Consider the following 19,030-nt stretch of genomic DNA (forward strand, 5'->3'; position numbering starts at 1 on the left):
TCTGGGATCTCTGGTGCCAGCTGGCCCCATGCTGTGCCCCACACTCAGTAGTCGGGTTCTGATTGTGGTTCTCCTTCCTTTCCACTTCTACCTTGCTGCCTTGCTCCTTGGTTTATTTTCCCTTCTCTGAACTGAAAAATGTGCTATTGCTGTACTTCTTTGTGTGTTATGCAAGAGAAGCCCTGGGTCTGCTCCCATCACGCACACAGGAGCGGGGTGGGAGGCTGGATGCGTCCCAGCCCTGAGCCCAAGGGGGGAGCCTGTTCGTGGCTGTAGGACATATGGAGCGCCTGCGTGCTCTCGGCTTTTAGGGGGCTGCAGGAACTGAGGGTTTTTTCAGAGAGGGTTAAATGCAGATGATGTGGCAGAAGGTTGCCCCAGGCTTTTGGGGATGGAGAGGGCAATCTTCCCCCCACTCCACGGAGTTGTGTGGGGCCTAGGCTATGGGAGTTTCTGCCCTAAAGCCTGGCAGATCTTGGAGGGCTCCATCAAACCAGCTCAATTTAAGGGGAGAGGCGAGTCTCGAAATGGCAGAAGGACAGGACTATCCGTGAGAGGGGGCTTGTGCGTAGCAGTGGGGAGAAACGCGCTGAAATTGGGAACGCTGTGTTTAAATAGCACAACCTCCTGCTGGGGTAGGAGGCCACATAGGCCCCTGGGGAGGGTGGGCAGCTCAGGTGCTCTGTCCTACTTCAGAGCGCTCTGCCAGCACTGCTCCTGCCCTGTCCTCATGCTACCTCTGTTAGAGAAAACGCTGCTGCTTGCTCCTGCAGGGACGCTGGCTGTCACCTCCTCCCCTGCCCCACACCAGCCCTTTTTTTGGGTCAGCTAGCAGCTGGAAGCTTTTACCCCAGGGCTGCTTCCCTGCCTGTGCTCCCCACTGCTCTGCAGGGATGCAGATGCTGGTTTTGCCTTCGTGTCCCACTGCTTCACCAGTGCAACCCGGGAGAGAGGCAGCTCCAGCTGGGGGGTGGGAACCAGGAACCAGCCCCTTTCAGCCACCCGGGAAGGGGGAAAGGGCTGCCCTGTACCCCTGCCAGGAGCTCCCCAGGACTCTCCCCAAAGGCTTCCTCGGCTCTGGCAGGGGGTGGGTTTCTTCCTGCCGCTTTGGGACCATCAGCACCCAGCGAGCGCTCAGGCAAGATCCATCCTGGCATCTCTGCCTGCGGTAGAGGCCGGGGCAAGCAGGGCATGGGGTGGTGGCGTGCATGTCCCAGCTCCCAGCAGCCCAAGTCTTCCCTGCTGCCTCTCCTAATTGCAAATGCTAATTAAAACCAGCAGGGGGGCTGGAAAAACCTCATCTTTCTTCTCTGCCGCCTGTGACACGTGGTGGGGACAGCACCCACGGGAGCTCTGGGAGCGTCTGCCCCCACCCTGGAGCAGTGTAAACCTGCTGGGGGACTGAGGGTGTCCCCCAAATCAGCACCTGCAGCAGCCGGGGAGCTTGGCTGGGCCTCCCCACCCCCACGAACCCCCAGCAGCCCCAGGAGAGCAGTTGATGCTGGGGACTGGGTTTGGCCCCTGCCCCTTTCTAGGGGCCACCCCCCCCCCCCAGCAGAGACCCCTGGTAGCTGCAGGGGCAAGAGCCTTCCCGCGGCACTCTCCTCCCCTGCCCAGCTCCTTGCTGGGGGGACTGGGCAGCCCCCAAAGTTGCTGGGGGAGGAAGGGGCTCTTGGCTGAGTCTTGCCCTCCATGGTGTGGGATTAGTGAATGGCTCAGCTGAGGGCAGCCCTTTCGTTGCCACCATGCTCGGCATCTCCCTGTGCCCCCCTGGGGTTCCCCATGTGGCCCCAGAACCACGTCGTCATCATTGTCGTGTCCCCCCCGTCCCCCCCCCAGCCCTACAGCCGGTCCCCACTGGGACCGTGCGACCTCCTAGGGGCTGCGTCCCAGCCACAGTGGGTGCAGGATGGGGGACCCCCTCCCCGGCCAAGGTCTTGGGGTGAGAGGCGGATCCCTGACCCAAGGGATTGGGGCCCTCCTGCAGCACCCCAAAACCCTGCGAGCCCGGCAGGCGCTCTTGCCAGCAGAGGGCAGGCAGCGGCCGCGCTCGGCGGGTCCCCCGTCCCACTCTGGACCTCGCACAGCCGCGCTGTGGACATCCCTGCCCCGTGGGCATCCCTGGCTCCAAGGACATCCCTGGCCCCAAGGACATCCCCTCCCCATGGCTATGCCTGCCCCAAGGGCATCCCCCCGCCACAGGCGTGCCTCCTCCACGGGTATCCCCTGCTCCATGGATGTGCCCTCCCTATTGACATCCACTGCCCCGTGGGCATCCCTTCCCCATAAAGTGTTCCTGCTCCAAGGGCTTCCCCTCCCCACGGCCATCCCCTGCCCCGTGGGCATCCCCGGCAGCACTGTCAGCCCCCATGGCCGTTGTGGGGCTGTGCTGGCTCTGCCTCCCCCCAGTCTGCCCAGCCCTTTATCTGCTCCCAGCCCTGTCCGCTGTGTGGGCTGCAGGGTTGGGTTTTTGTGGGGTGATTTCATGGGCCTGAGCTATCGCCTGGGAGGGGGCAGTGAGCCATAGCCCCCATTTGGGGTTCAGTAGCCTCTGCCCAATCCCCTCCTGAGGCACAACACCCATGGGTTTTGCGCTCATCGCCTGTCCTTGCGTCCTACTCCTGCTGGGAGCTTATGGGCAAGGTTTTCCCGGTGTCAGCAGGACTTTCCCTGGGTGCAACTTGTGCTGCTGCCTCTGGCCCTGCCCCAGGACCCCTCTGAGAAGAGCTGGGCACTGCTGTCTCTCCAGTCCCCCCCCGGGCAGCCAGCGAGGAGCCCCCTTCACCAACCCATTCCCAGCCGCACACCCCACTGCCCGTGTCAGCCACGTTCCAGGATCCCCAAGGGGATGCAGAGCCCCTGACCGGTTCCCCCTGCTCCTGACGCCTGGCAATGTGATTAGCACAACTAATGCCATTTTATGAGGCGAGTAGCCGTTCTTGGTGACCGAGCGGGTCACATATATGTTCCTGTCCCCTCATTATCAGGCCCTGAAGGTCCTGCCCACCAATTAGACAAAACAAACAGATTTCTTCTTCATCTCCCTGCCAGCCTCAAAGTTCCTGCGCACCAGGCCGGTTACTCCCTTCTTTATCAGTTCTGAAGGTCCCAGGCACCCGGCCAGCCCGGTGGTGGGGATGACCCTGGCACAGACCCCCCCATCCCCGCTGCCTGTGTGTACCTCCCATCACAACACGCTCCAAGGAAGTATATTTTTTAAAGTACTTTTTATTTCTTCATTTCTCTCAATACTGACATTACAAAAAAAAAAAAAAAAAATTACAAAAAAACCCACTATAAAACATTCAGGTCTCATTGAAACCGAGAAAAACAAAGCAGCTTGCATCTGCGCGCTGGCCTGTCTTCTCGCTCACGGTGTCCACCAGGTTTCTCTACGTCGAACTCCACAGGGACCAGTGGAGGGAACTGGTGGTGTCCCCTCACCGGCCAAACCAGGCAATTAATTAAGCAGCGTCTAACGGGTCTTCTCACCCCGTATTATACACTGTACAGCTGTACACCCAGCCCCTACGGACGCCCTGCGCTCTCCCCTCTGCCCCAAAGGACCCCCTGTTTCAAGTCAGTGATTTGCCTTTAAAAAAAATGATTCCCGGGGCAGGGGGAATATTTTGGCAGGGGTTTTCTCCGAGGTGCTGCAGTGGAAGAGGAGCTGTACAAAGCCAGGTCGAACGCGCCTCCTGCTCCGTAGGAGCCCTTTCCCGGGAAAAAAAACTGGCATGAGGCAGAGTGGGCCGAGAAAGGTAAGAAATATAAAAATTCTCCTGATGGAAATCCAAAGGTTTTAAAAAAATACAGCATTTGAAAATGAAGCCACTAAGCAGATTGCCTCATGCGCCTCCCAGCTCCACCCTGACGCCTAGAAATACCTCCTGAATGAATCGTCCCTGTAGAAAAATATATACATGCGCCTTTCTCTTCTTATCAAAATCCCCAATGTTGACCTCAAAGGCTAGTGAAACCCACAGCTCTGCTCACGCTTGGCTCTGCTTTGCACCCCGACTTGTGCTACACACCATCGCACCCCTGCCCCAGGGGTTTGATGTTTGTGCAGCTGAACTATCCCCCAAAAAGAAAAGTCAGGGTGCACCACGCCAGGAATCCCAAAACGGGCAGAGAAAAAAACCCTTATGGAGTTTATCACCTAATGAGCTCTATATATACGTATTTAAAAAAAAAGCAGCAATGCAAACTCAACATATCTGAACAAGAAAGCTCCACCCTGGGCTTTCCCCCACCTCCTGCTGGCTGGGGCTCTGCGGGCAGCGGGTGCAGGCAGCTGCTGCCCACGGGCACCGGGGTCAGCAGGAGGCTGGATGGGACCATCCCCACGTGCTCCATTGTTTGGCACGGTTGTAGGCTTGGCACAGGAGAGCAGACCACGGTTGGACTCGGTACCATGGTCCCAGGTGAGAAACAGTCCGGCTACAGGGCGGGGGGCCACCGCGGGCGGGAGCAATCGGCACCGCGGTACAGCCAGGACCCCAAACAGCAGCAAGTATCAAAGAAGGGAAGAGAAAAACTAACAGCGGGGATGCCAGATCCTGCAGAGTCCTATTTACATTGCGCCGGACCCTGACAAGTCCAGCCTCTCATGGGAGAAGTGGCCTGAAAAGCAGGTGACATAAAAAAACCCACAACGTGACGTACCTCCCCAGGTAAAGGGCCCACGCCACTTGCACGTGTGAGGTGGAAAAGCTGGACCTCTGGGGAAAAAAAAAAAAGGTTTGGCAGCCGAGGGAGCCATGATGGGCAGGAGCCTCCCCGCTGCTGGAGTAGAAAACAGGCCAAGAGGGATGGATGGGGAAAGGGATGGATGGGGGGGTGGGGTGGGTTGGGTGAGTTTTGGGGGCAAGTGAAGTGGTGCAAGGGGTTGTTTTTTTTTGCATTTGAAAGTAAGTGCTGTAGCACCCTCTGCTTTGTGCAGGCTGGGTGCTGCAGCACGTGCATTTGGAGTATTGCTGCTTGGAGGAGAGTCCCCAGGCTCTAGGAGCACGGGAGGTGCTGCTTGAGGATCTGTCTCGTCTGGGGAGCTATTCTGTCCGGGAAGCGGATTTTGAACTCCACGATCAAGTCTCCTCGCTGGCTGGGGGCCTTTGGGAAGGGCAGCCCCTCCCCGCGTAGTCTCTTCACTGTCCCCGGCTTGATGATGTCGTTGCAGGGAAGCGGGATCACCCGCCCATCGATGGTGGGAATGTTCACGGTGCAGCCGCACAAGGCCTGCAGGGAGAAGAGGAGACATGCCATCAGATGGGGCTGATGATACCCCAAAGCATCCTGACAGCCACATTCCATCCCCCCACTGGCTTCTCCCTGGGTTAAACCACCCAGCTCCATTTGGATGATGCCCAAGAGCATCAGTTGATGCTCACCAGTGCAAGCCCAGGTCTCTGCTGGTGCCAGCCCAGCCTCACCACCGTGAACTGGGCTGCAGGAGCAGTGCAGGAGAGAGGTGCCCCAGGCAAGGGCTGCCCCAGCCTCATGGGGGGGGAAGGACCCCCCTCCTCCTCACCTCCTGGGCTCCCCAGGAGGCACCACCAGCAAGCGCCTGGCCACTCGCAGCAACAGGACAGGCTAAATTTAGCCCCCTCCCAGCCTCGCACAGCCGAAAATCCAGCTGAGATCATCGGATGCCGACGCAGTTCATCAGCTGTCACCCTCTGGAGCCCTGCAGCTCTGCTTGGTGCTGGGGGTTATGTATAGCACAGCCCATGTTCCGTCCTGTCCCCCCACCCAACAGCCCCCAAAAGGTTATGCTGGCATGGGATTGTGGTGCGGCCACAACGCAGCACCGAGCTTTCCTAGAAGCCGGGGTCCCGGAGGGGCTGGTCCCCGTTGCCAGTCCCCATTACAAAGCCAAGAGCCAGTTTCGTGGGTGCCACCCTGTTGTACCCCAGCCCCTGGCAGCAGCCAGGGTGGTGGGTGCCGCGGCAGCCGCAAGCCGGCCTGCATTAGCAAGCCACGTGACACGGGAATGCAGCAAGAAAATCCTTGTGTCCTTAAATAACTCAGACAGCTCTGGCGTACACGTGGGCAGGATCGTCTCCAGGCTTTCGGCAAGGGCTGAGGGAAAGAGTTGCGGAGCGATGCTTCTGGAAGAGGGGGGGGGGGGGGGGTGGTTGCCAGGGGTACAGCCTCAAGCTTCCCAGTGGGGGGTTGGTGTAGGTTTGCCTCTCCGAGCTGGGTCCTGGGGGGTCCCAGCCCTACCAAAACACCCTGCAAAGGGAGGGGAGGAGGATGCAATTGCTGTTTTTGGGGTAGATGGGGGGATCTTTTGCATTCTCCTCCCCAGGAAAAATGTCTGGTGGCAGAGCAGCAACAGGCACCAGGAGAAACATCTCTTCTTCTCGTGCTGGCCACTGGCTCAGGGCTGATGGCTGCGGCTGAGCCAGGGCTTTGCACCAGGGAGATTGCTGGGGGACCCATACTGGAGCTGGCTGGGGGGCTCCCGTGAGTGGAAAACAGGAGAGATGGGGCCATCTTGCAGAGCTCATCTGCATGGTTTCTCCTCCTGGGAAGAGTGTCCTCCAGGGATGAGCTTTTCTGGCTGCAGGAGGATGCCCATCACCAGCTCCATGCAAGCAGTGGGTGCTTGGCTGGATCTCCAGCAGTTAGGCGGGGAACCAAAGGACAATCTCTCCCCATCAATGCATTTCTTCACCATGCTCACCCAAGGATGCCGGAGCCCTCCTGCTTGCTGGTGCCCGCTGCCATGTGCCATGGAGGGCTGCACAGGTCCGTGTGTGCCAGGGTAAGGACATCTCCAGCCACAAAATGGGAAGGAGAACAGGATGGGGCACATGGACAGGGCAAGCAGAGGGATGCGAGCGGGACCGGGCGGTAACAGCGAAGGCAGATGGGATCTTAATGTTTCCTTCCTAGAGCCAAGATACAAGAATCCGAGGCAATCGCTCCTCCACCGTATGTCCCTGTTTTTCATTCTTCTTGCTCAACTTCGCAGGCATTTGGGAAACCGGTTGCTGAAGTAACACCAGTAACGGCGGGAGCTGCCCCGCATCCTAGAAAGAGGCTGTTTATCCCTGGGGATTAAATCACCCTGGGTTTGATAGCTGAGCGCTGTGCTGCGAGAGCAGAGCTTTATCTAGGTCAGCGTTGGGTCCTCCTCCGCTCACAGCGAAGCCACCGGGAGGGACGTCACCACGGGTCACGTCTCAGCCGGGTGCTGATGCTTCGAGGAAGGTGACGCCAGGTAAAGGATGAAACACAGGCGGCTGCCGAGGGCAGGCGTTAGGCAGGCAGCCGGGCAGGCACAAGGCTCTGCCGGCAGCGTTGCCTAAAGGTCTGCCTCCTCGGAGAGGCAGCTGCCGGCGGAGCGGTGTCACTCCTCCCTCCCTCAGCCTCCCACCGCGACGCGCGCCTGTAATTTTAGGAAGGGACACTTCCCCGCAGCCCACAAGTCCCTGGGGAAGCCCTCGTACACCTCTGGCTTCTGCGGCAGTCGGGTGGCAACAAACCCGCACTGCACCGGCCGGGGGGACGTGGCACCCAGCGGGACTTGAGGGCTGGGAAGGCATTGACTCCCTGGGTTGCTCTCCAGAGGGGGTCTTGTGGGATGGAGGAGGAGGAGGAGGAGGAAGATGCTTTCATGAATGCCCCCAGCCCGAGCACCAGGTGGTTTGCTGTCCATTGCAGAAGGGTGCTAGTGAGGCGTCTCCAGCATGGCCATGAGTGGGGTCATGGAACCCACTTGCCTGCCTGCTCTGCCTGCTGGCACTATGCTGTGCTGCTCTTGTGGCAGTGGAAAAGACTAAAGATCAGGCTAGAAAAGGCAGACTCACAAGGAGAAAGGGTGCAAGGAGAGTGCCCAGGGCTGTGGACGGAGTCTCAGGTGATGGAGAGGTTGTACTCCCATCACATATTGAGGTGGTGGCACATGGAGTTGGGGAGCTCCTGGCATCTGCTTGTGTTCCAGAGCACTTAAGGCACTTCTTTTCATGGAAGATAAAAGCTGCAGAGTATCACCCTGCCCTGGCAAGCAGCAGCCTGGGGATGGCAGCCAGGCTGGCAGCTCTCTGAGGATGCCCAGCTCATTGGGTTTGCAATGGGAGAGGACAGAGACCTGAAATTCCAGCTCAGAGAGACAAGGAATTTGCCCGGACCAGCAATTTTCCACTTTGTGACTGCATCGTGCAAACCAAATGCCAGCACGCACGCCTTGCTCACGGAGCTCACAGGAACCCAGCACCAGCACTTCTGGTGCAATAGCACGTGGAGCCAGAGCAGGTTTCTCCACTTGCTGCTAGTAAGGGCAACTCCAGGCAAAAGCCCCTCCAGACTGAGCAGTGCATGAACCTGGGCTAACGTGGTCTGGACATCAGAACAGCCAGAGTGGGGTTAATTTTACAGATAGAGGAATGCACAGAAGGAAACATCTGAGATATGGCATGCATGGCTCCATAAATAAGGTAGTCTCTCCCAAGTATTTTTGGAGTGGCTAGGGGAGCCAGCCACTGCAGGAATAAACCTCTGCACTTCACACTGCGAAGGAAATTCAACTGACTCCGCAGGTTAACTTGAGCTGAGTTTGCTCCAGGAGCACCCAGCTCTGCCTGACCCATGTGGCTGCTCCTTGCTCCCAGTACACCCGCTCACAGCCTCAGCTGGATGCAGAGCCATTGCAAAGCTCTCCTGACTCGCTGGCACTCTAACGAGCTCACATTTTCCTACCTGAGGTCTCGCCCATTGAGCTTATTTCTATTAAATGCATTTGAGAACATAAATCTGCCTTCAGGAATAAAAAAAAAATCAGCTCATTAATAAGACAGACAGCGTCTACAGTCTGAAAGGAACAGCAAATGGCAGCTGCCAAAAACGTCAATGTTAAATGCAGCTGCCAGTTGGAATTTATTAAAAGGTAGTTATACAGCAGCAACAGCGAACAGCACATCTTGTACTGAGGTAATCTCCCCTTCCTCTCCCACTTTTGCATAGCTTGCTGGCTCTGATATATCCAGCCCTGCTGTGACCTCCAGGACTGGCAGCCTGTATGTGTTGGGTTTTGCTCACTGCCTGAATATTTCAGTTTTGGTTTTTTATCTAGGAAAGCCAGAACCAAGGAAAACAGCTAAAGCATTGCTCAGGGAGGGCAAGGTACCACCTTTATCCTCGTGACCCTGCTCTCTGTCCATGGGGAGAGGCACCCAGCACTATCGCAAACAGCAACTAAGCTGCAGCAGGCTCAGCTACAAGAACAAGCAGGGACCAGACTCATGCCAGCCAACTTGGGTTCTCCCTTGTTCCTATGGAGGATCTGGGCTCTCTTCCACATGTGAATACCCTACACTAAAATAGAAGGACAAGACATATGAGGAAGGGAGAAAATGGATAAATACCACCTGTATTGGCTCAAGAAGCAAGGTTCAGCAGGGACCACGGCACTTGTGTCCTACACCCAGCATGGAGGTTGAGCACCTCCAAAACCAAGCACAAGTTGGCCTCTGCAGCTCCTCTCTGCAGAGGTCTTTGCTTGTGTTTCTCGCAACCTACCTGGTCCTTCCCCATCAGCGCAGGAGAAGGACTGACTCCCATCTTGGCCCCGCGTGCCACGACCCAGCGTCACCTCCCACCCTGTGGGATTTCCCACCCACACCCACCTCTTTAAGACTGATGTTTGCTGTGTAGACCACATTCGTCCCGTCCCTCTTGAAGTGTGAGTGAGGCTTGTCCTTGAGGATGAAGACGATGTCAGCAGGGATATTGTCTGGGGTGGCATCTCCTTCTTTGGGGAATGTGATTTTGGTTCCCTCCTTCCATCCCCGTTTGATGACAATGTTTAGGATCTTGTCCTCAGTCCGCATGGTCCGGCCATCAGCGTTGAGCCTTCTGCGTGTGATCTTCATCCTCTTGGTGGAACCGTGGTAGATCTCTTCCAGGGACACTTGGAGCTCATGGATGATGGGTGGGTCTTGGACCTTCCTCCGTGTGTGCAGGGACTCTTGGTGCCGCCGGTGAACCCCATTAATGCCATTGAAGCCAAACCGGCCAAAGGCACTGAAAGGGTCGTCATCATCATCGATATCCATGTCTTCCTGGTCAAAGCCATTGAACATCCGGGAGCGGCTGCTAGCAAAGAAGATGTCGAAAGGGTTGGAGCCTCCAAAGAAGGATGCGAAGGTGGCATGGGGGTCTCCATGGAAAGTGTAGTGGAAAGTGTTCCCTGAGCCACCTGAAGAGCCACCTCCAGTTTTGAGACCTGGAAGAGAAGGGGAAGACAAGACATGAACACTGTCTGCTGGCAGATGCCATACAAGGACTGCACTTCCCCGGTGGGAGCGTGGTCTCTGCTGGCTCTGGGCAGCCCTTCCAGCAACTCCTAGGGGTGTGGGTCACCCCGTCCAGCCCAGCCACCTGCAAAGAGCATGGGCCAGGAAGGCACCACCTCAACCCATGACACACAGTCCTGCCTCGACACCCAGCAAGCTCCAAATCTGTTCAGGTTTTGTCCCTGCTATCCCTACTGAAGTGCTTCTTTGGTTCTCTCCATCCAATTCACAGCCTTTTCATTTGAAATGTTTCCTGACCAGCCCATTCTCCATTTTTCCCCATGGGCAGGCTCCCTTCTGCCCAAATGGTCTGTCTCTTGGGCCGCACTGATGGCTGCAGACCAGGAACATCATGTCCTGCAGGTGAGAACAGGCTTTAAGCTCAGCAAGCAACCATGACTTTGGGTGGCAGAGCAGGTGGAGGTCAGCAGACCCCCAGTTCTGCACACAGCTCCCTGCATACGGACTGTACAAAATGCCAGGTAAGCTCAAGGTTTGGATCTTTTGGCAACCATTCCCAGGGGAAACTCCCCTACCCTGTCCCAGGCTGAGCCTTACATCACTGCAACTCCCCCAAAGTCCCAAACAGCCAAGGCACATGACAAGTTCCCCCCCCTCAAAGAGGTCACACACGCTCTGCAAGGCTATTTTTGACCAGGAGGGGCAGGAAGGGTTAAGCCAAGCCTAGCTCAAGGACTATTTTCAGGGCATGCTGTTGACTATTTCTGACAGGCTGTCTCTTGTGCCAGCCCCCCGCAGTGAGAGATAGGAGGGGGACAAGAACAGAGAGTGCAAGTTTGGGGGTCTTTTCTGATTGATGAAGTTAATATTCTGGGTGGGTCAGGAGGCTTTCACTTTGCCTTGCCCACTGCAGAGTGTGGGACCCAGAAGCCCCTTAAAATGCTGATCCCCAGGACACATTGCTCCAAAAAAATGGCATCTGATAGGAAATGAAAGGTGGGGGGGCCACAGACCAGTCACTGGTCTGACACTGATGTGGCAAGGAGGGGGGATGTTCTTCCCTCCCTCCTTAACTCACTCTTATTTTAGGTGCCTTCAAGCGATGGGGATTTCGCCAAATCCCTGGCGAGTCCCCATCCCTAACAGACTGTACAGCCAGAGGTTTCACCTTTAATCCTGTGACGCCAGCCCGAGCAGGGTCCGATTTCAGTGTCGCCTCCAGGAAAAGACTGGTTTCCCACTTGAGACAGTCTTTTCTCTTTTTACAGGGTGGCAAATCACTGTGCCTGGTGCATCCATCATAGCCCTGACATAACTAATGGGTCGAGAATTAACCCACCGCTGATTAATTCTGCTGGTGGCTCATTAGGGGATGCACCTGCCCACTGGCCCCATGAGAGGGGCTGCCTCTTCCACTCAGCAGCCTGTTCCTGCCAGACCTCCTGCTCTTTTAAGCACCCAAGTCCTGGGCTGATTAATGCAGATGCTATTCGGTGCTCTCCTCGAATGGGGTTGCGCTCTTCCATCTTCGACTAATAAGGCCGCCTGCAGTGGAGCCGCTCTCCTCCTCCTCCATGCCAACCACCAGACAACAGCAGCCGCTTGGTTTCAAAACAAGGACCTATTACTTAAATTGGGAAAAGCTTTGAATCCTGTAGGTCAGCCTGTACCGGGGAGGACAGCGGGACCAGTGCCCAAATGCAGGGGGAAATGCAGGCAAAACCAACACTTCCTCACAGGGAAATTTAGGTCAATTAAAGGGTTGCTAATGAATTACCCCAGGTATGACCCAGGAAGCGAGTTCCTTCCACTTCCATCGTCTCAGCCAGCTGCAGGGGTTTGGGGGCAGAGGGCAGGGAAAGCCCAGCCATCCCAGGAAACAGGGTGGTGGGTCGGAAAAGCGGAGCAGTCCGGGGAGGAGTGGGATGAGAGGCAATTTCTGGCACCCACAGAGCCCTCAATCTCCCCAATTCTGCAGCTACCCGCCCTGTTTCAGGGGCAGGCACGAATCACAGGAACATCTCTGTAGGAAAATGCTCCCTCACCTATGAAAACCAGTTTGGACCCCGCACCCCTGCCTCTGAGCAAGCAGTGCTCATCCCCTTACCTTCCTCCCCATACTGGTCGTAAACGGCTCGTTTCTTGGGGTCACTCAGGACGTCGTAAGCCTCCGCAATCTCCTTGAACTTCTCCTCGGCGTTGGGGTCTTTATTCTTATCGGGGTGATACTTCAGGGCCATTTTCCGATAGGCTTTCTTGATTTCATCCTCGTTGGCGCCGGTCTGGATGCCCAAAATCTTGTAATAGTCCTTCCCCATGACGGCAACGCTGCCGGGAGCTGAGTACTTATTCCTGAAAGCAGAAAGACAGCTCTCCGTAAGGCAAGTATCACGCTGGGGCAGCCGGGGACAGGACCGGCACGCACTTATCGCGGAGCCAATGCTCCCCGCGTCCCACCGGCCAGCAGCACCAGAGCTGGCTCAAGTCCACGCTTCCCACTGGAGGTCAGAGCCCCGGTGCCAGGACGCGGCCCGGCTCCTGTTTTACCCCCCTGAGCCCCACGGCGGGGATGGGGACGCTCATCTCTGAGGTTGACGACGAGAAGGAGAGCCCAAGACGGGGCACGGCGTTATTATAGGGGCCACACCACCGCTAACGTCAGGCCAGGACTGCGTCTCCGTCCCATCCCATCCCCTCCCTGCTGAGCCAGGAGGGCTGAGCTATGTATGTCTAAATGTAGCTGCTGGCCCGTGTCTGTCCCCGCACGGTTCTCTCCCAGCTGGGGACCTGGGACCTGAGTCAGGGTAATAACAGCAGGTTTTTGGAGGCTGAAAGCAGCGGCAGAGACCGTGCTGCCGCCTTCACCTTAAAGGAACTTCAAACATTTTGTTCCTGAAAGCAATTGGCATTCAGCTGGAGATAAGCGCCTCCGGCTGTCAGAGCCGTAATTTGTATTTAGCGAAGAGAGAGAATGAAGCCGTTAGACAGAAACATCTTGTGATGGTGGGAGGGCTTTTTTATTTTTTTGTTTTAAAAAAAAAGCCCACTTTCTAGCCTGACTTGCACTCCCTGAGAGCCTTCAACTACATCTTGCAGTAAGCCAGAAACCCAGGGCTCACTGCCTCCATCATGCGGGGGCCGAGGCTGGGGCCATGCCTTACTAAGGCATGGAAAACTGGGTGGCCATAATTCATGCCCCAGTCACACCGCTGGAATTGCAGAGACCCAGGGAGCAGCCAGAGGAGATGGCAAGGCAGCTCCTCTGGGCAGAGGCTAAGCAAGCCCCACGCTCCTCCAAGGAAACCTGCCGCTGCTTTTCAACCTTCAGTTATCCGACAGCAAACTCTCAACACCCCCCCACCTCACACGCCACAGCTCAGGGCTTGCTGCTGGGCCTGCTCTTCTCCAGGTGTTGCCCCAGCAGACCTGCTGCTCCCTGCTACGGTCCAGGTTTCACCCCGTCCTTGCTCCAAACCCCCCTGGGCAGCCCCAGCCCATCGTGCCCCTCCAGCAGACAGATTTCAGCATGGGCTGTGAGCTTTGGCCCTTTCCTTTACCATCATACAAGTTACCAGCTGCTCTCCCCTGTCCTTACTCTATCCATAAGCTCCCAGTGGAGGTGACAGAGGGATGCCCCAACCACAGCAGCTCAAATGAAGGTGGCTGAGCCCCCCCAGGGCTGCATGCCCGCAGCGCTGCACCAAGCCCCCAGCATCCATCCCAAGCATCCAAGGCTTACCTAGGGTCACACCTTGGGCAATAACCCCTCTACAGCTGGGTAGCTCTACAGGGGCTTAGAAATTGGCCCCACACTTGGCCACCTCAATCCAAACCACCAACTTCTGCTCTCTTTTGCCCCAGCCATGGAGCAGGTACTTTGCTGTAGGCAGGGAGGGGGGCTAAGGCACCCAAGGCACGGACCTCTGAAGGACACGGTAGAGGGGAGATGGGGGCACCTGTGGATGTGTGCGCCAGCCTCGGGGTGGGCACAAAAGAGGTGGGAGAAGGTCCCTGGGGGTGTAAAGAGCATCCGACAGCATCTCCCGCTGCAGCTCCTGGATGCCAGCACGTTTCCGTACCAGCTCCTGCGCGCAGAGCTGCCGGTGGCACCCAACCCAGCCCACGCAGGCGCTGGGGGATGCTCTGCCCCCTGCCCGCCTCTGCCTCCCCATCTGCCCTCCCCGCGGGGCCGGGGGGCTGTGGGAGACCTGGGGTGAGCAACAGGCAGGGGGGCTGAGAGGTAACCTGCCAATCCCCCCTCCCGCCAAAGGTCACCCCAATGCCTTCCCCACCCCACAGCGGCCTCCGGTGTGGGGCAGGGGCTCCCTGCGACCAGCACCAGGACCTGGACCAGGATTTGGCCTGCCTGGATGATGCCAACCCTTCCACAGCGAGGGCAAGCCAGGCAGCGCTGAAGACAACCCCGTCACACCACAACTAGAGAGACACGGAGGTGGCAAACCTTCAATTTCCCCCCACCGGGGGACCACAGCGCCCGGCTCTGACCCCGCGCAGCCCAAACTGACGGCACCACCAGGACCACCTCACCCAGCCGAAACCCCACGGCGCTTCCCGCAAAAATACATCCCATCCCGGCAAAACGCTGTCACCCCCCACAAGATCTCTGGTCTTGACCGCCGAAGGGGCCTTTGGCCGGCATGGGGATGCCCGCCGAGGATGCTCTCCTGGCTGGGGACCCCTTTGTCTGGCTGTGATTGGGGAGGGGGGAATATCTCTGCCGAAACGCATCCCCGTGCAGCGGTGCCGCGGTTTACCGTGCCGGTGAGGACCAGCCGCCGGCGGGTGACCTGGTGGGTTAAGGCACACTCCGGAGGCGATGCTCACATGCGAGATGATGGTAAAACACGACTCTGTCCCCGCAGAGCCTCCCTCCTTCCCTCCCACCTCCCGGGGATCAGCTGCGCCTTGCCACTGATCCTCTCCCCCTTCTGCTCAGTCATCCTCTCCTGCCTTCCCATTTAACCCCCTCGGGAGCGGGGAGGGGGGGGGGAAGGCACCGCAGGGCGGGTTTCAGGCAGGCAAAAGCCATTCTTGTATCGCCCTCCCAAACCAGACAAGCCTCTGGACAAGCCACGGCCACCCAGCCTTGGAGAAAACCACAAGCATCCCCCAGCTGCGGCGAGCCAGCCCAGCCTCCATCCTCCTCTTGCCACCACACCAAAAAAAAAAAAAAAAAAATTAAATCTTTGTTCCAGCCCCGCACATGACATCAGCCCGTGTAACCGCTGGATGAGCGCGCCAGCTGAATAGCGATCGTTTGACATAATCCCTCCGCTCAGCAGTCATCTAAGGGAACAAACCCACCCCGGCAGCAGCACCAGGGAGGTTTTTTGTTTTTTTTCCATCTCGGGGTGCAAGGTCACCGCGGGACGCTGGGGACAGGCACCGATGGTTTAACGAGGACACAAGGTCGAGAGGTGGAAACCCACTTACCGAAACTTTACGAACACATTCAGAGTCCAAGCCGTCATTTTTAAAGGCTCTAGTTTTATTTTAAACATCGCGGTTGTCCACAGGCGCCGGCAGGTGCCGTGTGCCCGGCTGGGAGGCACCGGAGGGTGGCACAGGGACGGCCGAGAGGAAGGTGCTGGCTTGTGCCGGGGATGCTGATGCCGCCGAGGGATGATGCTCTGGTGGCAAGCCTCTCCCTCCAGCTTCTCCGGCACACCGAAAAGGCAGCTCCTCGCCAGCCCGGTGGCTGTTGGCTCTGACCTCCGCTCCCAGGACAGCTCTGAAAGGGCTTTGGCAGCGGGCGAGCGAGCGTCGACGCGGTGCTGGCGTGGAGCTGCCGTCCTTTGTGTGCTTCCCAGCCGCGCACGGGGGGACCCTTCAATGGAGTCGCTTGCTGAGGCGTAATTTTCCTTTTAATTGGTTTCTTGACGCTTTCTCGCTAAGCCAACGGATTAAGACACTTCTGCTGTCAGCTCCAGCATCCTCCCTCCCAGCTGCCGCAAGGCACCCGGCCGCCCACTGCCGTCACGTCCCCCGCGCAGCCCCCGCCGAGGAGCAGAGAGTGCAGCCAGGAGCCCCCCAGTGTCCCCAGAACCGACTTCGCTGACGCCCAGGGCTGTGCACCCACCGGGCGAATCGGGGAGGGAGAAAAGTAGGGCGGCGGTGATGTGGGAAAAAAAAAAAAAAAGTCACGTTAACCAATTTGCACCTCCCCAGCTTTCCCCTTCGGATGCATGGGGGTCCCTGTATCCCCCTCACTGGGTGCCGGCACTGGTAGCCCCGGCAGAAGGGGTCCGGGGCTCCCCCACCGCAGCGGGGCACCGGGATGGTGCCTCCTCCGAGCCCGGCGGCGCAAAACCTACTTCTGAGAAGTCACCTTCAGGTGCGCCAAGGAAATCCAATGCCACTGTGTCCCCCCCTCCACAGTCCATCACCGTCACTCACGGGCCACGGAGAGCATCCTCTCTGGATGCCCCACACCGAAATCAAGCAGCCGTACCGGGACATCACCGGGCGGCTCCTGCATCCCACCCTCGGGCAAGCGAAAACGCCGGGCAGGTGATAGCCCACAGCCTGCTGCATCCCCAGGGTTTGGGGGTCCGGTGGCTCACCGGGCACCCAGTGCCGGGGTGGCCGAGCTGGGACTTGCCGGGGTGGGTGCCAGGGTGGGTGCGTACCTCTCGGCGCGGCTCCAGAAGAGCAGGATGGCCGGCATGGCAGCGTGTCCCAGGTTCGGTCAGGGAGCCGGAGGGGATCTCGGCGTGCCGGGGCAGGCAGAGCCACCCGTGCCCGTGACGGCTGGCAGCCGCAGGCAACCAGGCAGCAATGTCATGACTACCCGCAATGAATCATCCCCTCCCCGGGCCCCCACACGCACCGCCCGCCTCCCCCTCCCCACCGACAGCCCCACTGGGGTGCCAGCACCTGCGTGGGGACGGGGTTAACCCTCCCCTCGCTGCCTCTGCCTGCATGGCCCCCGCTGCCAGGCTGCTGCCTCCTGCCTGGGGACGGGTCAAGACCCCCTCAATGTCTCCCCAGATGGGGGTCCCCCATTTCTGTGCCCACAGGGTGCTGCGTCCTGCGTGGGGATGGGGTCAAGTCTCCCCCCCGCCCCCGCAGCGACTCCCCATGTAGGATCCCCTCTTTCCAGCCCCACTGGGGTGCTCACAGTGGTGTGGGGATGGGGTCAAGCCCCCCTTGCTTCCCCCCCCACCCCGTGTAGGGTCCCCCTTTTCCAGCCCCACCGGGGTGCTCACATTGACACGGGGATGGGGTTAAACCCCCCCCCCGCACCCCGTGCCCCCTGCCCAGCCCCACTGGGGGCTAAGTCCTGTGTGGGGATGGGGTTAACCCCCCCCCCCCCACAGGCGGTGCCCCATTTAGGGGTGCCCCATTTAGGGCCTCGGTGAGCAGCTGTCACCTGCATGGAGAGGGATTCTCACTCCCCCCCCCCATGCTGTGCCCCATTGCACGGCCCCACAGCGGTGCTGGCCCCCACCTGGGGTGACCCCTCGTCATCTCTCCAGCCCCCCGGAGACCCACTGCCTGCCCCAAGGGGGAAGTGGGTTAACCCTTTCCTCCCCACGGCCAGCTCTCCCGGGGGACACTGTCACCTCGACTGGGGACAAGGGGTTAACCCCTTCCTTGCTGGCGCCTCCAACCCCATTACTGTTACCTGGGCAGGGGTTATGCATTTCCTCACCACCCAGTTCAGCCCCACTGGGATACACTGGTGCCCCCAACAGGGGTGTGGGGGTTAACCCCCTCCTAGCTACACTACACAGCTCCAACAGGGCACACTATTCCCTCCAAAGCGGGAGGGGATAGAAGGGTTAACACTCACCTCACTGCCCTCTCCAGCCCTATAGGGCTGTAGGACAGCCCCATGGGGGGGGGGTTTAACCTCTTCCTCCCAGCCCCTTCAGACCCACGGGGACACGCTGTCACACTAGGTAGGGCAGAGCAGTTAACCCTGCCTCACAGCCCCACCAGGAAACCCTGTCACCCCATGGGGGCAGAGGCACCAACCCCTTTCTCCCCTGCCTTCAGCCCCATAGGGACACACTGTCACCTGTGGGGGCAATGGTGCTAGCCTCCATTCCCCAGCCACAAAGGGGCAGAGGGGCTAACCTCCCCTTCCCAGCCCCACAGCGATACCCTGTCACCCCATGGGCAGAGGGGCCGACACCGCCAGCCCCAAAGAGACACCCTGTCACTTCACAAGACAGAGGTTTAACCCCCCATCGGGTCAGCCTGTCACCCCGTGGGTGCAGAGGGCCTAGCCTCCTTTCCTAGACCCACAGTGAAACTCTGTCATGTCATGGGGCTGACGGACTGACCCCCACAGTGACACCTTGTCATCCCATAGGGCAGGGGGTCTGACTGCCCCAGCCCCACAGGGACACCCTGTCACCACACAGGGCAGGGGGTCTGACCCCCCCAGCCCCACAGGGACACCCTGTCACCCCACAGGGCAGAGAGACTGACCCACCAGCCCCAGAGTGACACCCTGTCACCCCACGGGGCAGAGGGAATGATCCAGCAGCGACACCCTGTCACTGCACAGGGGCCAGGGGGTCTGACCCCCCCCAGGCCCACCGTGACACCCTGTCACCCCACAGGGCAGGGGGTCTGACCCCACCGTGACACCCTGTCGCCCCACGGGGCAGGGGGACTGACACGCCCCCTCCCCAGCCCCACAGCGACACCCGGTCACCGCAGGGGGCGGAGGGGCCGCGCCCCCGTCCCCACCGGGACGCCGGTGCCGGCGCCGTGGGGGTCTGTGGGACGGGACG

The 19,030-nt window shown here is 58.9% G+C and overlaps 1 protein-coding gene across 1 annotated transcript; it reads right to left on the reverse strand.

The window, feature by feature from the left end:
* Positions 1 to 4,894: 4,894 nt before the first annotated feature.
* Positions 4,895 to 17,046, reverse strand: DNAJB5 (DnaJ (Hsp40) homolog, subfamily B, member 5). The gene is made up of 4 exons (XM_010564222.1): positions 16,913 to 17,046; positions 12,370 to 12,614; positions 9,633 to 10,231; positions 4,895 to 5,238 (listed from the first exon to the last, which is right to left on the reverse strand). The coding sequence occupies exons 1-4, from the start codon at positions 16,948 to 16,950 to the stop codon at positions 5,005 to 5,007; spliced, it is 1,116 nt and encodes a 371-aa protein (XP_010562524.1). The 5' UTR covers positions 16,951 to 17,046; the 3' UTR covers positions 4,895 to 5,004.
* Between the last annotated feature and the right edge of the window lie 1,984 nt (positions 17,047 to 19,030).

Source organism: Haliaeetus leucocephalus, unplaced genomic scaffold (genome assembly GCF_000737465.1).
Source record: "Haliaeetus leucocephalus isolate CR32 unplaced genomic scaffold, Haliaeetus_leucocephalus-4.0 Scaffold176, whole genome shotgun sequence".
Classification (NCBI taxonomy): domain Eukaryota; kingdom Metazoa; phylum Chordata; class Aves; order Accipitriformes; family Accipitridae; genus Haliaeetus; species Haliaeetus leucocephalus.